General features: G+C 38.2%; 1 protein-coding gene across 8 annotated transcripts in view; it reads right to left on the reverse strand.

Annotated features, from left to right (window-relative positions):
* The window catches only part of LOC5571651 (kinesin-like protein KIF21B), a 148,537-nt gene that overhangs the window by 44,835 nt on the left and 84,222 nt on the right, over positions 1–19,480 (reverse strand). For all 8 annotated transcript variants that reach the window (XM_021845514.1, XM_021845513.1, XM_021845516.1 and 5 more), the window contains 5 exons: positions 14,287–14,425; positions 3,145–3,228; positions 2,789–3,025; positions 2,207–2,672; positions 1,927–2,129 (listed from right to left, as the gene is read on the reverse strand). In XM_021845514.1, the coding sequence (XP_021701206.1) occupies positions 1,927–2,129; positions 2,207–2,672; positions 2,789–3,025; positions 3,145–3,228; positions 14,287–14,425 (1,129 nt within the window). The remainder of the gene's footprint in view (positions 1–1,926; positions 2,130–2,206; positions 2,673–2,788; positions 3,026–3,144; positions 3,229–14,286; positions 14,426–19,480) is intronic.

The raw sequence follows: 19,480 nt of genomic DNA on the forward strand, positions 1-19,480 counted from the left end.
AATAACAGGAGCAATTCTTTATGATTCCTGGAGGTATTCCTGAATAAATCCCAGAATGTTTGTAGAGTTTTTCCAGGTGGAATCCTTGGAGGAGTCTATGGTAAGATTTCTGAAGGAAACTTCATAGGTATATAAGGAGAAAACTTTTGAAGAATTCTTGAAGAAATCTCTGAAGGAATCCCTAACATAAGTGCTTGGAAAGTTTTTGGAGATTATACTGGAGGAACTTAGGGAGTAATCACTGGAGAAACTCCACGCAAAATCTCTACAGGAATCCTTGTAGAGATTTTTCTGCAGATATTCCTGGAATAATGTTTGGAGGAATCCTTAGAGGGAGACCTGACAGAATTCCTAGAAGAAATTGCTGAGCGTGTTCCTAAAACCCTATCGGAACCGGTCTGAAAAAATCTAGTAACGATAAAAATTCCCCCTGGAGGCGAGGAAATCCCTAGTAGAATTCCTGGAGATTTTAAAGAATCCTTTGGGGATTACGGTATAGATTATCTCGGAGCAATTTCTGGTGCAATCCCTAGAGAAAACTCTGGGAGAAATGGCTGGTAAGAGAAATTTCGGAAGGAACTCTTGATCGAATCTCAGGAGGTTCTGAAGCTATATTTACACTGGCCTCGAAGTTCTTATTCCTCAGCGCTAGAACGTCAAAACATGAATAATGACTAGTCGAACGATGCCGATTTGTTATACTATCATTTTTTTTCTAATTTGGCCTAACGGAAACGGTTATGGATATTCGGATACAGTAAAGTCGTTGTCGTAGCGGTAAACACGAAGCTTTTCAGCAAGACCAAGTTGAGGGACATGGGCTCGAATACCATCGGTCGAGGATCTCTTCAGGTTGGGAATTTGATCCACTTCCCAGATCAATGTACTTGCCACACGATATACACATGCAAAAATGTTCAATCGGCAAAGATAATGAATAACTGTAAAAGTTCTCATAGAAACATTAAGCTGAGAGGCAGGCTCTGTCCTGGTTGGGACGTAACGCCAGAAACAAGAAGATTTTTTTTTCTTGTTATTTGGCATAGTGTCTCCTTAGATCTAAATGAAATATCATGAATTTTGAGCTGTCGCATGATAGGACTATATGATGATCTGAAAATGTCCACATAATCCCTACTGGTTCCGGAATATTCCGATCAAATCCAGCCAAATCTAATTGCTCTTGTAAATCGGTATGAAAAATCGTGAAATTTGAACCGTCGTACTGTAAATGCGTATGAACTTCAGGATATGATATGTACCAGTTCCTTCTGAAACAGGTTCCAGGTGCCCTTGTGTTCAGAGTTGTCATACTTAAGAAAAATGTTCCATTAGCCGGTTTTATATCTTTCATATAAAGCTAAAAGAACGAAAATCGGATCAATAATGGATTTTCGAGAGTGTTTAAAAGTCGTGTGACCCTTAATGCATAGGTGGCATTTTTTTGTCATTTTTTGTCATTGAAAGCTTTTTAAGCACGAAAATGTTCGTATTCAGAAGCTAGGAAAAGTCAGACAATTTCAGATTACATCTCTATCCTCTGCAAAGTTACAGCTTCTTTAGAGTGCCGATTGGCCAAAAATGATCCCAATGCACAAGGAAGGTTAAGAGAAAGTCTGAATAATGTAACTCTTTCTACTTTTTGTACTGAACAATGATACAAATCTTTAATTTGTAAATCACAACCGTCACGCAGCTTCCAAAAGCGCTGACTGTTATTACGTCAAGTGCATGTCACCCATGCACTGTGAAGTGCCTATTAAATTAATCATTTTCAAATTCCTGACACTTCGTTACGCGTCAATCAAATCCAACCGATACCGCAACACTTAAATGCGACTAACAAAAGCGAAACCGCAAAAACATTTAGCCTTTTAGCTGCACCGTCTTGCCGTCTTCCAACCACCTTCGTCATCTGATACTAACCTGCTTGTACTCGACCAGCTCCAGCTGCAAGGCAGCGATTTCACGCCTCAGCTGTGAGATCGTACGCGAACTCTGGTCCTGGTTGATTTGTACTTTGTTTTTGATGTTGCGCGCCCGGTTGGCGTACTTGAGCGTGTTGAGCGTCTCCATAAAGTCACGATCACTCGGTGATACGCAGGCAATCATGATGGTCTGACTGTTTCCTGAAATCGATTGAAAGCGTGATTGATGGGAAAGTGAAGCAAATGATCACTCGCAATTGCACGCGATTGATACTTGCCACCCAACGAATCCTGCAGCAGTCGAGTCAGCTTCGAGTCCCGATAGGGAACGTGTGAAACTTTTTTGGCTTTGTCGCCCAGAGCCGATATTACGTTGCCCAGTGCCAGCAGGCCACAGTTGATTGAGATTCCTTCGCGGGCTCTTTCTCCGGTTGCGCCGGTTCGTTTGAGCCGCTCCGAACCGGCCAGGTCCACAAAGTGGAACTTTGATGTGAGCGTTTCCAGGTCCCCCTCCGGGTTGCCACTTTCCTCGGCACTCATTACCCGCTGCCGACGGATGAGGATTGTGAAGAGAGCATGACTGCGGGACGATTGTTCGTTCATCTGGGTGGAAGCGGTTGTGCGAGCCAGTGCACCTTGCTGCAGACAACGTAACGCATCCTGTGGACCGGTGAGGGGCTGTATGGTTGCACCGGCTACCGAAATGCCCCCGCTGGCGTCTTCGTGTATTTTGAAAAGGCGGCCCTGGAAATTAGAGATGAATATAGGTAAGGTACCCACAGATTTTCCTTTCGCAAATGCTAGCCTATTGCAATCGTGATTCTTAACTAAATGTCCACCCACCCTCTTAGCATACATACCTTACTGTAGGGATCGAGCAGGTCGATGATTTCCTCGTTGTACAGCTCCATGAACTGTGCCGCCACGCTGAACTGCAACGATCCCAGGTAGACCCCGTCCTCATCGTATGGGCTTTCCTGCAGCTGTGCAATGCCCTCGAAGAGATGCCGAACCGCACGTGGGATTATGCCCTCTTGCAGTTCCGGAATGTCCCGCTCGAAGCCGGTTCCCATTGTGTAGGTTTTGCCCGAACCAGTCTACAGAGTTAAGGAGACATGCGTCAATACTTTTTTTTCTGCACGATCGTCGTCGTCTATCGATTGAGGCAAGTGGGTCGCGCCAATCGTAACCGTAAATAATAAATCATCCGACTTACCTGTCCGTAGGCCAGCACCGTTGCATTGTAACCTTTCAGTGCGCCTTCTACCAATTTCTCGACACAGCTGGCATATACGGAAACCTGATAGTAGAGGAGAAATAAGATAGGCAAAAAAACGAATTAATCCAATATGCTAATTGCTAAGCAGTAGACACAAGCGACAGAGCATTGCGTTGCAACTAATCCAACCTACACAGGTGTTTAAAATAAACAAGAAATCGTTCAATCGTTCTAAAATATTTGGCATGTTGAGGCGTTTTGAAGAATTACACTTAACTGGACATGATCGAAGAACACGAATGGGCAGCTACCGATTTTAAACTTCATTCAATACAGTAGCAATGTTTAGATTGAGCTGGAAATTTTCAAGATTAATTATCTTCATTCTCTGGTGGCCTTTTTTTTTTAAATATTATATTTACATATAAGCATGTTTATATCTCACAAATAATTATTTATCATGGTCTAATCGCTTATCAAAGTGAATCCTGTGACCCAACGATCCTCCCCATTAACAAACATCCCTCCCAGTAACCTTTGTGCAGATGCAGAGGCAAACACGGTCTCCAAATAGCAAAGGTTACACACTAACATTCCTTACCCCAATCCCACCTGACTGCAAGGACGTGGCCGGCGCCGTTATTGACCATGTATAAATAGAGGCACTGAATTATGCACACTGAAGAAGATTATGGCCAATCCCAGCCGAACTTCTAGTTGATTCTTTGTGCATTTTCACTGACTTCGGTCAATCACGGAATAGCAACCATTGATATGTGCAGTCAGTCTAAGCTAAGCTAAGCCAATATTGCCAGTATAGCCGTGTTTAGTCTAATGAAAACAAATATAAATTTTAAGCTGACAAACACGGGAAAAAGGATGCTAAAATCGGGGGTAGACAAAATCGGGCCATTACTGTAAAAGCATGAAACGAGCTCACCAATTGATCTTTCATCCTTGACTGAGTAGCCGCAATCCACTTTCAGCTTCACTTAACGCAACAATCCGGCGACGCAACGTAAAACTCATGCTTGCACGGGCTCCACCCATGAAGTGTCCGTTATCTGCTCTGTCGGTAAATTTCAATTAAACATCGATTGTGCTACTTTTCCCCAAATGAAATTTCTCCGGACGCCACTTTCCCAAATGAACCTTTTACCCAAATGCTTTTTAGCATAAATTTTCAAGCTGACACATTGTTCAGAACTAGAAGTATATGGATATCTGTCAACATCACAGCGATCATGATTCTGGAATTTTACCTAATTTTCATAGAAATAAACATGCTTTAACACAAAAAAAAAAACACTTGAAGACATACATTTCGAAAAAAAGTTCAGGCAAACAACGTTAATTCACAACAGTTTACATTCAGGGGTCGTCCGTAAACCACGTAGACATTTATGGGGGGAGGGGGTCTAGCCAAATATTAAAATTTTTGTATAGACGAATGACCACGCCACGAGGGGGAGGGGAGGGGGCCTGAAAATTCAAGAAAAAAATTATCAGGTGGTTAATGGACAGCCCCTTATATTGCTGCTCTGTTTGTAAGAAATAAAATCGTGTAGCACGGCACGATGTCAAAAAATGTCAAACAATATCAGAACGAAAAGATCCTTGGTCATACCGTGACAAAAAGTTAAGACATAGCATTTAGACTCCAACCAATCATAGCAGTTTGACCCCAATATCTCCTAATACTCAGCGTACGCTAAAACGGCATCGGCACATGAATCCGACTGCACCAGCCTAAACAAGAAAAGCATTTGCAAACATTGCATTTTTTTTTCGCCATTCGCCTTATTCGCATCAAAACAAAAACAGCGTGGTGTGCTTGGCTGCTTAGTATGTACATAAGTATAAACTAGCAAAAGAAGTACGTCACGATGCCCAATGCCTAGCTAAATATAGCACCTTGCAGCGGTGGATAAAAAGAAACATGTATACCGGTTCGAGAACCTAGTAAATACCATGACCCCACAGTTATGGATCAAATAGTGTGGAGTCCAACCTATAAAATTTAATAAAACGACATGGAAAACGTAAAACTGTAATTTAGAAGCACGAATTGAATCGTTTCAGATTGGAACTTCGGTTAGTAAACTGTTTTGGGTGCAGTATTTACATAGGATTGCATAAAAATTAAAAATTGTATCGGTTTCTGAAAACCATATTATGGATCAATTTTCATATTATGGATCAAATTGTGACATATTACGGATCAGTGCGCAAAATCAAGAGATTTTTAACTCAATGCATCTGTATTGCATGATTTGACGAAAGTTACCAATGTGTCACATATTATTGCAAAAAATAGCAGTGTTAGAGCTGGAAACAAGGGTAAAATGCCATTTTTGTTGTGATACTGCATTGTAGTAACTGAGACATGTACTGTTTTCGCTCCACACCAAGTTTTCCACCCATTTTTGTCCGCTAAAAAATGAAATTTACAAACCTTGATGTTTTATTAGTTCTATCCTTAGTGCTATTGTCTGAAAATGTCGAATCCAATGCTTAAAACGGCAAAAATCTAAATAATTTGGAAGTGATCCATAACCGTGGTAAACAATCATTTCCTGGTCCATATTATAGATCACTAGTTAGAAGTGCTAATATTCGGTATTTAGAATCAACAATCAAGAAAAACGTTTTCCAATGAATTCATCCATACTAAATCGAAGTGAACGAGCATGTTTTATGCTATAACATTTGAATTTTACTACCTGTGGGAGCTTATGAATGCTAGCGGCACTTCTTACAGAAAACGACCATATAATGATAGCTGTGCGGTTCTAACTAAAACTGCGGTTCTAAATACAACATTATTTAGCGGTTGAATGTTGTGCTTAACATTACAAATGGTAGCAGATAAATAGTATAACATGGGAAAAATATGTTTTACGTCAACGTTTATGTTTTGAGCGAGTTATCCGATGTTGAACGCCAAAGTGATCCGTCACTGTGGGTGATCCATAACTGTGTGGGCATGGTACTACTTTATTGAATGTGGCTAGTGACTATGACTGCACTAATGCTGGCAGTGTATGGAGATATGCATTCGAATCGTTTATGTGCAGAAACAACCGCAGCCCTCCTATGGTGGTACAAACAATCGAAAAACCGCGCGAATTCATCCGGTGTAGCGTGAACATCCGGTGGTTTGCCTTTTCTTGTTCTAGCTATAGTAAAATATGTCTGGCAGAAAGTGGCGATCATGCCAGCCAGAGTGAGTTAGTACGGGAACAAAAGCGGAATTTGGGACAGGTACCTTTTTCAATTTTCGTGTCATTACGACAAGTAATACTGCTCGTATGTGTATATGTAATTCTTATGTTTTTCAGGAATTTCATCATATATTAATTCTGGTATTTCTTTAAGGTGAAGATGAATCGAAGCCAAAGTTAAAATTTTCAAGAGCACTGACCAGGAGAACCAAACATCCGTTTGAGCTGAAATCCTAATCGATTTGTCACCACAAACTAGTGACCAATCGATTAAGTTTTCAGCTTAAACGGATATTTGGTTCTCCAGATCCGTGCTCTTGAAAATTTGAAGTTTAGCTTCGATTCATCTTCATTTTAAAGTTTCCATAACATATTACTCCGAAAAATTCTTCAGGGATTCGTTTTGTGGTTATTTTACTCAAGAGTCGAGTCAAGTTTACTGAAGAGAGTAGTCTCAAGAGTTCAACCTGAAACATGTCTAACCACAGAAATTACCTAAATATTCCATCAGGAATACACTTACTTGTACCTTCAAAAACTCATTCAGAAATTCATGCGTAAATTTCCAAAAGGAAAAATGTAACAATAAAAGATTCTCCGCTCTCTCGCTCTCTTTCGAATGTAACAGTGCTTTGGGGAAGTTTTGCACTATAGATCTAAATACCATGTCCTTGGCTAGCGTTTCATACAAAAAACACAACAAAAGAGATTAATGTGGCTTAGTTATTGATTAAAGATAAAGTAAATAAACTCAATGTTAGATAGATCTTTTTGAAAAGTTGCGCGAGAATTGTGATTCTCTAGGATTTTCTCGAAGATTTTCGCTTCTTCATTATTTCAGCTCAACCAGTAAGTTCTCCAAGAATTTTTCAGTATTCCTTGAAGATTTCAACCAGCAATTTCTCTTAGAATAAGGATTGTTCCAGAGTTTCATCCTAAGGTTTGTTTAGAAAAATTCTTCAAAACAATTTCCCAATAAAGTTTTCGAAGAATTTTTCGAGGCATTCTTCTAGAGATGTTTTTAGAGAAATTTCTCAGAAATTGTTGGAGTAGAGAATCGGTAGGTATTTCTGAAGAAAATGTAAAAGTAACCTCAAATGATACCTATATAATCATTTAACCCAAATCCACCAAGCAAATGTCTAAAAATGTTGCCGGCCATTGTTGTCCGATTCGAATCGTTTCAGTTCCAATGGAATCGTATAGGTAGATGTTTGGTTTTTTGAAAGCCGTTGATTTTTTGATGTCTACCAGCCTAGGGTTACTTCAGTGGGTCATTGTGTCAGATTGAACCGGTAAAAATTGTCAAAAAATCCACTGGTCTTCAAAAAACAGACATCCATGCTAATACGAAACAAATCGGCCGAAAATTGCCCAAATAACAGAACTTTGAAGTTTCATCCGTTTTCTCGGTGATTAAAGGTTTTTTTTTTCTGTTCGGGTGCACCACTGCGACCATTATTCAGATCTATTGTGGCATTACCCGTATCCTTAGTGTATAGTGCATGTCGCATCGATTTCTGTAAGTTCTTGTTTTGATTCCTCAGAGACTGATGAAAATCGAATGTGATAAAAAGATCCCGCTATTTACATCCTTCATAGAGACTTATATCTCAGCGAAGGCGCGCCCCTTAGAAATTATAATCGATTCAATTTCTGAGGAACCAAATCGGTACTACTGATATTTGATCATGCAACGGAACTCTAGTCCTATCCTTGTTTCGCTTTTAGTTTAATCCCAAAAAAATACTAGAAAAAAGGTGTTTTGTGTTAGCAGCAAAACCGTATCAAGCTAAAAAATTTGTTTGATATTCAAAATTGACGTGAGCCCTTGAACTACCAGTACTTAACAGTCCTTGTTGAGTTGATACTCATGATTATTATCCTGGCTTCAAGCGTAGTCCCGGGATTGATGAACACCAATGCTTTAATCATCTGCTAGGTAAAATAGATTAAATTTCAGAAACTGTTGCCAGTAATGAGGACTTTGTACCGCGAATCCTTGAATTACCAGAATATATTACCCTAGCTCGACAAACAAGATGAAACTAGGGTTCAAAATGGTAGATCTTACCCCGTAACGCACCACGAAAAGGTGATCTACCCGCGTTACGGGAAAGGTTGGTTAAAGGTTAAGCAACCTTTAAGGTTCTATTGAGAAACGATCATTTGCCAGAATTGAAACAGTAGTTTTCTCCCGTAATTGAGAATAATAAAAACGTCCGTTACTTCATCTTGTCAATTATCATAAACAGACGTTCTTGATATCTTGATTTGTTGATCCATCGAAATAAAACTGCTTTTTTTCAGTTTTGACAAATGATAAATTCTTACTAGAGCCTTAATGAACTCCTACACTGCTCATAAATGCATGTCGTAGCCATGTTTTCTGGATTTCCTATTTACATGGGACATTTATGCATTTATGGGCAGTAAAGGATTTCTGACATAACTTTCGATCTATTTAGAGGATGTCATAGACCAGACCTACCCAACCTTTTCAAAGTGCGGGCCAAATCGCAGAAATAATATTATGTGGCGGGCCATTTTTTTGAAATGCACATATATTCGCATGTAATCCGCCAAAAGTTAGTAAATAAAGCAAATTTGTTTAGGAGAATTCGACGGATATATAGAGCGTCCCTTTCAAAATCATGCAATGATCTTGCACAGGATATTTTGAAGACTCTACTCTACACTTAAGACGCTTGGAAATTAATGACCAGGATTTTATACGAATCATACCCAGAATTTGGAAAGAATTCAACATAGTATATTTCAAAAGATTTTTGGAGGCTCATGAACTTTTGCAAAAATCTTGGTTTGAATGAGAATTATGTCCACAATTTCATAAGATTTGTGCCTAGTGTTCTGTTAGAAATCCTACCTTGAAATCTTTGAGAATACTGTCCAAGATTTGCTTCTAATCTTAGCCAGTATTTAAGAAAATAATGTATTAAATTCGATGAAAAACTTGGCTAGAAGTCTGTGGGATCCAGTGGTGGAAACGTTCGCATCACGAAGCAGTTCACGAGTGTATGCCAACGCATATCACACATGACCGACTCACGAACAGGCTAGGTGTGAGTAAGTTCACACCCGTCTGCTCAGAAGAACATGCCAAAAGAAGTAGCAATAAGCTCGGGAACGTTTACTCGCGAGTAACCGAGTATGGTGTGATTTATTATGGTTTTGACAGACAAATTAATTGCATGACCATCAAATGGACAGTAAACCAGTGTCTGCATATTTCAATATACAGTCAACAACGCCGATCCTCAGTAGGCTCCGTCATCGTTGAATTCTTCTTTGTGTGAATGTTTGTTTGACAATACATGCACGAATCTGGTAGAACGTGCATTCAGTTTGTCAATTACTTTTGCTACACTAATTCTCATCCACTACTGACATTCAAATTCAATTTCACTAGTGAAAAAAATCATTTCCGTCAGAATACCCCACAAAACATCCGCAAATTGTAAAAGTTGTATTTTTTTATTAAAAGACAATCATGATTCATCAACTGGAGGCATCACATTGCCGTTTTCTTACACCAGTAATGTAAAATTCATTTGTAATTTTTTATATTCAATTTTCAATTTCAGTGCCTCTAGGTGAAACTGAATTTTGAAATGACACCAACAGTGGGTGAAACTGAATGTGTGCGTGTGTTGCACCCACTCTCTTTCTCGTCGCATTCGCACTCAAAGTCAGATTGGCTTCTTGCTAGCGGAGTTTGTTTTTGTTCGTTTTCGCACTGATCGGGTATCATTCGGCTGAATTTTTACGACACTGCAGTAAACTACCAGTTTGCAGTCGAAAACCCTTGAAAACCATAAATCTCGGAGAGGAAGCACCTTTTTTCAGCACAATCGACTCTGAACAGCTTCGAACACGATCACGAACCAATTTAGCTTCGATTACTCGGGAGCACGACAAATGCGAGTAAACCAGTGCTCTGACGCTCGGGAGCATTTGGTTTTGTTTTTATTCCAGTTCAGCAGAGTTGTTCGCCGCTTTCCATCACTGGTGGAATCCTGTTGAAGATTCTGTGAGAATCCTACCTAGGTATATTATCCGTGAAAATTGTGTCCAGAATCCATGGAGAATCCTGCTTACGATTTTGTGGAAAGCATGTCTATATTTTTAAATCCTGCCAAGGATTCTATGTTTATCACTCTCAGAAGTTGGTTCAGCTTATTTTTAAGATTCTGGGAGAATATTATTCTATGATTCAGTACAATTTGTTACCTATGTGATAGGTCACAATCATGCATTTGCCTTTTTTGTATTTTTTCTTTGTTTCGTTTTACATATATACATTTTTCTTTTTTTTTAATATTCATACTTTGTAAATATTTTCATAATTTTGTAAATACTCGTAAATTTGTAAATAATTATGCTTTAACCCTAGCTTAAATGTATATATGTAAATATTTAAATAGTATTCCTATATTCCCTATCCTAATATACCAATTACCCTTAATATAAAATCAACGAATTAAAAAAAAAATAAGAAAGAAAACAATTTGTAAATAAAGATAATTTGAATTCAAATCCCCGTCCTATAAAACCCTACATCATCACTCCTTCCTTATGCACTGCATCATGGCGCCCTGTACCAACTGTGCGGAAACAAATCCCTCCCGGGAAATGTTACACCTATGGGTTTGGCTGCATCATCCTAGCCCATATAAAAAGGATATGCAGGCCAAGGAAAGGATCTTTTTTTGGTAACAGAAATTGACTAGTTAAAGTGTTCCGCGGTTTCAAACCGAAAATCAAACTATTCCTCAGGAACAGAAATCAATAGTTCGCGCCGTGAGTGCTACGTGAAGTAACCCGTTACCAACCAGAGATTTGTGCGTTCCCGGTCACCTGACCCCAGACGAGGGGAAAGACACAACCCTGCGTGGGAGACGCCCCTCTGGTGAAGCCAAGGCAATACGAAGTGGAAGCAACCTCTACGTCGAGTGGAACGAATTCGAAACCCGATACCCGATAGGTACCCCGTTTTCCAGCAACCGGCGCCTTCAGGTGATGTTACAGTGCAATATATCCCTATCCTAGCCCTTTGAAATTCCCCATATTAATATAAAATAAATTAAACCGTGTAAATAAATTGAATTTTAGTGTTAGAGCTTAATTATTTAACGGGCAATTCCTTTTTCGCCACCTTTTAAGTTGTGTGAATTGAATTCGCGAAGCAAGTGTGGGTTGTTAGTCCGCCCCAGTAGTGATACTCCTGGATAGACCCTGAGAGGGCTTAAGTGTAAATAGTTTTGAAAAATTTTGCTTATTAATTAGTTTTTTTTTATTTTGAATTGAAGTTTTTTCTTAGTGTTAATTTCTTTAGTTTTCCTTTTCTTATTATTATTATTCTTGAATTAACTGAATTCGTAACAAATAGTAATGAATTCAAAAAGTAACAAATTGTGTTTGAAAATTTAGTCCTTGGCAATAATATTTGTTCTGCCCTACTTTATCGATTGATGTTGAAGGAAGTCATAGTTGAATAATACAGGTCGGACTCGATTATCCGGAGTATCGATTTTTTTTCACTCCGGATAATCGAATCCTCCGGATAATCGAATCACTAAGAAAAAATTGAAATCTTCGATAAAAGAACTTAAATAATATCTTTTTTCGTTGTTTTATCTACATGATGCGGTGGCGTAGCCAGAAATTATTTCTAGGAACAGTAGGGGTCTTTACAAGAAAAAAATAATTTTTGATGAGCATACACAAAAAAAAAACACTTTTTCAAACCCCCTTTTTCTGAAATAAGCGCAAAACTTTCAACGACTAACCGTTTTTGAATTAAATTGAAAAATCTCTCGGTTACTAACTTTTGTCTTCGAACAACGTTCTGAAGCTCTGTGTAAAATGACTGCAATGTAATAATTCCCTTACAGGCAAAACTTCAAGTTATTTGTAGTTCGTCATCCAAATTTCAGCCAATTCGGACTACCAGGAGCTGAGATACAGCACCCCAAACTTGGGCATTTTGAATGGAAAAACAGCATTTGGTTACTAACTTATGTCACTGACTGTAGATACTTTTAGAAATTTGCATTGACATAGCGGTTTAGGGCACTATTTTACAAGCAGAGTCGATCAAAATTATGCTATTGGAGCACTAGGCTAAGAAGGACACTCTGTCATAACAGGGTTGGATCAGTCACACAGAGTCAGATTGAAAACTTTAAAGCGATCCTCAATCTTATTGGAAATAATTGTAAGGGGAATCCATTGGGAAAGCTAGCCAGTCACGGACAGCATTATATAAAAAAATCCAAAAGAATTTCTAAGCGAATGTTTATTCGAAATACACATTTTTACGCACAAATGCATCCTCATTTATCTGCCGCAGATTCCGGATCCAGCAGATCCATGTCAGGCTTCTCGTCCTTTATCGATTTGCTACCGGATCCGTCACTCCCACCGGTTGCCTCACTGTCCCGTTTCTCCAGCGGACCCACGGAGCTTATCCGGATGGAAGGTCTCAACATACCACCACTGGGTCTTGGCTGTTGCGAATCCGCCGCTCCTTGCTCCCGCTGGAACGACAGGAAATAGTCCTTTCCGACGATTTTCGAAATCGGAGTATCCATGTCAATCTGTCCGTCCTGGTCCTGTTTCATCAGGTATTGGATGAACGGACAGGAACTACTATCCGTCCCGTAGTAATACTCCATTCCCTGACTTCCATGGCGGGTCGTTTTCTGTTCTAGTCTTAGATTGCTGATTTTGGTTTTGATTTCCCGAAGGGCTTGCTTAACTGGCTGCAGCCGATCCTGATGGAACATCAATGCCCGTGCTACTGGATCCTTTGGGTAGATGTCACTCAGTGGTTCCTGTTTTTCTTCGGTTTGCGTTTCAATCTCTGTAACGATGGGTTTCGGAGCTTTTTTGTACCGCAGGGTTGTTTTGACCATCTTTTGCTCGTTTCCAACGTTTATCGGAATGCGAAACGTTGAAACCATGGCTTGCATGTTGGGATCATTGTTGAAATGTTGTGGCTCTGGGGGTTGTTGTCTTAGCTTCGGAATCACCGGAAGACTCATCTGGGCTTGCTGCGGAGTCGGCAGTATGGAAGACGATGTGATTTGCGGAGGCGAGGGAGCAGGTTTGCGCAGTTTCACGATCGCCTGCAGTGGGATCTTGATTTCGTTGACATCACGATCAATTTGGAACACGGACCGCTTAAGGTCCACCTGGCAGTTTCGGTCTGTGCCGATAATTTTGGCGTACGCTTTTAGCTGAATTTCGATGGTGGCCATTTCGGTTGATGCAAAATAAAGTTTTCGGACGATTCGTGACAGAAAATAGTCAAGGCTTGCTATTGAGTGTTTGCAATAACTAAGTGTTTCTCAATTAACAGGCCTTCTGAACCAGTCAGTCAATAGCGACGAGGCATTCGCGCAGCTATTGAGCATGACCATGATGAAGGTCGTGGATTCGAATCCCACCAGTCGAAAATCTTTTCTTGAATGGAAGTTTTCTGGATTTCCCAGGGTAAAGCTGAAAGGCAGGTTCTGTCTCAGTTGGGACGTAGCACCAGAAAGAATAAGACAAAGCCAAAACAACTTTTAATTTATATCGAATGAAATAAGCTGAGGCCACCCAGGTTCAATAGAAATTCAAGTTGTTCAGAATTTTGAAAGTATTCCCAATGAACAGAACATTTTGGAAAGTATTTGGAAAAAATGACAATTGTTTTTTAATGAATTGTTAAGGTCTACCAAACAATCATGCTTACCAAGATCTTACCAGAAAACATTGAAATGGTTGATCAACAAAAATCTGTAGTGGAACTTAATAAATATCTTTAAATGATCTGGCCAGCAGATAAATATTTAGTACCCTTTAACCTCTACTAGTAATCAACTGCTAAACGTCGAAATTTACATACCTGTGTTGAGTTTACGTCGAACACATAATCGAAGGTGAAGGCCTTATCGGACCCCAGATAGACCTGGGGTTCACCGGGTGTGACTTGGGTGCACACCCGGCACATATCTATCAGCTCACGTGGTATTTGAGGGCGGATTCTGTAAGAGAAAGGAAAACAAAACGAAATGAATTGAAATGGCAACGAAATATACGTTACATTACGACTATCCCGTAAGGTACCCCGGGGCAAGTGAGAATACGGGGTAAGTGGGACCTTCCGTCATAGCTCGTTTAGGAAAGTTTTTTCAAGGGGGTATTCTTCTAGAAAGTTGAAGATACAATAATAAGGAATGTATTTAGTACAAAACATATTGTTATTTTTATTACCATGTGCTCCTTGTAACAGTTGCCAGCTCAGCGCCATTTTGAACTTGCATGATAAATTGTGACACGTATCACGTTCTGCATTGGCTCGCAAAAAATAATTGTGTCATAAATCAAATTACCATCGGTAAGTTACAACTTTAAGTATTATTACAAGCTGCTTACGATAAACAGGTATTTTGTTTTCATTTCATATGAAAATTTCTATGGTCTAACTTACCCCAAAATTTCTTAATACCCGGGGTAAGTGGGACCTATCAAAACAAGCACCAGAATTAAAACTTTTCCTACACGTTTCAAACATTTTCTTAGAGAGTAGCATTAAAACATTCAAACGAATGATTTTTATCGAAAAAAAATCAATCTTATATTACATAATTGCTGAAAAGGGAGAAAAAATTAAAAATATTTCTGAATATTTTTTTTATTTTTTAAATACGAATTTAAAATTGAGCGAAGATATAAATAAAATTTAAAAGACATCATGAGAACGATTACTTTTCTATTTTTATTGAATTTTATTTGCAATTTTTACCAAATTCAGTAGTTGCGGAAAACAATTCCATCCCATTGAGTGGTTTTCCGCCATGCATAACAATAATAACAGAACATATTCAAAAAATCGTCAATTATTGAAAGTTTACTTGCTGCATTTCGATTTATAACTACGAAATGATATATTTTGAACATGTTTTATACCTCTTTACGCTTTTTGTGAGAAATTTTAAGTTTAAAATTAAATGCGATGTGACATATTATTAAATGTAGGGTTTCTTCCTAAAACGTTACGTATTTTATGGTTGATCCCTTATGTATATCAAATATGTACTTATAATATAATATCTATGATTTATCAATCCTATTATTGCATTGGTTGACTTACTGATGTGGTTTTACGCACGAAACTGGATGTGTCCCACTTGCCCCGTTTAGCGAGGCAACTGCGTCTAATAACTCATTAAACATCTTCCTTCTAAGGTTTTCACAATTTTGAAACTATTCGATCAAATTCATGCACACACCAGCAAATATGTTGCCAAAGTGTGACCGTGTTGTTGGATTTGCAAAATATTGACATTTGAAAATTATATTGAACAATTTGTTTGAACTATCGTTTTTTTATGTCCCACTTGCCCCGGGGTACCTTATATACCTTTCACCGTACATATATGTGATATACAGTATGGAGAAATTATCGATTATAATTTATAGAAGGAAACAAAAAGCAATGGTTAATTACGGTCGTACTGAAAAACCATCGAGTAAAATGTTGGTGGAGCGGCATTTTTCAATCGAGTTTTGCTTCCTGCTGTATGGCGCATTGTGCATAGATCAGCCGGTGCCGGTAGGGATAAAGACAGTCGTTGGTGGTCGCACAACTAATTTGCATGTAGAAAACCGAACGTGTATGTAGCAGACTGAGTGTCGCTGAAGTATGCTACCCTTACAGTGACTGAAGTATGCTACCCTGCCAGTGACTGTTGTTTGTTGTTGCATTTATTCATGCAAATTAATTGAATTAGCGGTCAAATGTATTAAGGTTCATTAGCCAGTGCAATGTTCGGACATTCGCTGGGGCACTTGATAAAATTACAGCATTATTTGTTTATTCGTTCATGGGTTTTCAACGAACACTTTATAGTTCGATACAATCTGATTGAAATTTTAAAACAGTTACCAAGCAAAATAAAAAAATAGAACACTTTGAGCGAGGGTGGTGCAATTATATTATATGGGCACTCTTCAATCTAATTTGAAAACATTTTTTGGAACAATAATGTAATAATACATTTTCATTTGGTTTTATGTACTGTTTTCATTTGGTAAGATGTACTGTTAAGGTTAACTTCTTTCAACATTCTGTTTCGTTTTCTGCATTAATCATATTGATCCTATGCGTATTATGTTTGAAATTTCGGTCGGACTGATATTTGCGTTAGACAAAGGAAGATAATAACGTTGTTAGAATATTTTCAGATCACATTCTAAATGTTTCTTTTTTGTGGATTTCAACCAGATCGGTTCATAATTGTCACACTGATTTATCCAGAATTTTCTTCCTGTAAAATTGCTCAAGAATTCTTTTTTTTCCTATAAATACCCACAGTTTCTTTTAATTCAGCGTAACTAGGGTCGATGTACCAATAGCCGCATAGCTAAGCACAAATATTCGTATAAAATCGAAAAATAACACTAGCGTCATTATTTTTACATAATCTGAAAGCCTTTTTTCTTGGTTTTGTGGGAAAATATGAAAACTACGAAAACTCATATGTTTGTATTTATTAACACATATGCCTATAGTAGCACTATTTCTAATTTCTGTTCCTATAGTAGTAGCACTAGCATCACGGCGTTTGCAAAATACAAATCAAAACCATATTTTTACAATACTTTTATAGAGAAACTTAAAAGTAGATGGAGTACCATGTATCTTTTAATTCCGCTCCTAAATGCTTATCTTTGACAGATACGCGTATTTTGACTACCACTTGCAGTCTTCTTCAGTGACAGATACTCGTCCACTGAGTGGATCTACTTTTAAGTTTCTCTATTGAGATTCTGCTCAGAGGATTCGAATACATTATTAAGAGAATACTTTTAAAGTGTGGATCATAAGCATTCGATTGATGTAGAAAAAGATCTTAATTCATCAATTATTTCGTATGATAAAAAATAGTTTCTCTCAGTAATGCTACTATAGAAACAATAGGTTTACTATAAGCACAGTGGAGCTCAAATTTTAAGCAAAACTAATTATTTCGATCATTTTTTGAACAAGATCAAGCTGTGTATCAATGGTACTTAGATAAATAGCTCCTGGCCTTCATGTCAACAAATATTTTAAAACGATTTATAGCAAAACGGCCGTAAAAAGCCACTAGTGCGGCTATAGGGGACTGTCTATTAAGAGAACACCGACCTTACTACGGAATTTCTTAGTATATCTTCCAAAATTTTGTTTCAAGTTTTCTGAAAGATTTCAACCAAGAATATATCAGAAAATATCCCCAGGAGATTTCTTTACAGTTTTTTACACAAATTTTACTTGTAAATCTTAGAAATGTCCGCTTAGGAAATCTTCTAAGACTTTTTTTTTTTCAGATAATTGGGTTGTTTAGTGATGAAAAATTTACAGTTTTGTGTAGCTTGATCGAATGATCAAATTTTTCTAAGTATATCACAATTTTATTGCGTTTCAACATCTTATTTTTGAAATTTTAAATTTTTTAAAAAATTTCAAGCCGTAGACTGAATGGCATTTCAATTTACACAATGACAGCTCGTTCCGAAGTAAAATTTGCCGAGGGGTGATTCAAAAGTGATTTCCATACTAATTTCAAACGTTTTAAAATTAGTTCCAGGACACGGAGAATTGTGAAACATTGGATTCTGACTCAATTTTTAACGTAGAATCGGAATATGTAAAAAACTGGATACCCTCAAAAAAGCCAAAATATTTTAAGACCTAGAAATAATATGGGTCTCTGATTGAATTGTTTTAGAATTACTTGATAAAGCGAAAGGCACTCTTCAAAGAATCGTTCAAAGGATGTTGAAACTTTAGAAAGAACTGAATATAATTATAATGTAACCATTGGACAAATTACGAAAGGAAAAAATGGATTATACCATGCCATATTTTCTGAGTTTCCCTAATAACTTAGACCGAATTCTGAAATCCAGTGTTTGGATTTTGATCCGAATAGGCCGATCGAACCATATTCGGAGAGTGTTACAGTTCGCAAACCATAACAGTTCGTGGCACATCGCATTCTGAGAGCCCTATGAATGTAAACATTCACTCTCTCGTATGGTACGTGGCACGAGAGCGATCAAGAGTGGCAACTCTCACAGACTGCAACAACAACACTGCCATTCGGGTGATTTATGTTTTGCATAAAATTGGTAATATCTTTCATATTTTCTGGTAATGCAGCTTTTAACAATCTAATCATATAATCTATTGGACCATTGAATACCCTTTTGGTTGCAAACATAGCAAAAAAGAAAAAAAAATCGCCTCTGTTTCTTGATCAGAATGAGAGTGGGTCGGCGAATGTTACAAGTGTTGACACCAGTGCTGGGAATGGTAATAGTAGTAGGCTTGAATTTTCGCGAAAATCACGTGGCCCTCCCAGTACAGTAGTTCAAAAACGTGAATCTCATCAAGTAGCCTATGTTTGGTGCACGAATTTTCTAAATCATGAGTGGCATTGAAGGCTCTAAATGCGGGAAATGCAGCGGGAAATAGAACATTTTTCTACAGTAATTCTGGGTTGCCCTTAGCAACGGGTGTTTTGCTATTTTCAAGGCTTTTTGCCTACAGCAGCGATGGGCGTGAGTTTCACTGGCTTCGCTGACTGTGATTGGCTTTGCTTGGCTACTGTAGAGTGAATTTCAAGATTTTTCCCAACCCTGGTTGACACACAGTGATCGGCGTCAAGCAGTGGGTATGTCTTGCTTTCGTTCATGGCTCGTTATTTTCCACGAACGATAAGTGTCATGCGTGTTGTATGTATGCAGGCCAATAAGTGGGATGAGATAATGGCTCGTGTGTCAATGATCGTTAAATTTTCCAAGGCCTGCTGAAATCTGAATGGATTCGATATTCATATAGGAATTACTGCAATAACTGCTTACGAAACTCTAAATGAAGTTTTTGAAGAGCTCATGGAAAATTTACTCTAGAAATTATTTTGAATTCTGTTCGACAAATCCCTGGAATGTATAGGAAACCATTAGATAAAATTTTGGAAAAATTCCTAGATAAACCCTGGAGAAATTTCTGGGAAAATTCGTAAAGGTATTTTTGAAAATATGTTTGT

The sequence above is a fragment of the Aedes aegypti genome, chromosome 2 (assembly GCF_002204515.2).
Source record: "Aedes aegypti strain LVP_AGWG chromosome 2, AaegL5.0 Primary Assembly, whole genome shotgun sequence".
NCBI lineage: Eukaryota > Metazoa > Arthropoda > Insecta > Diptera > Culicidae > Aedes > Aedes aegypti.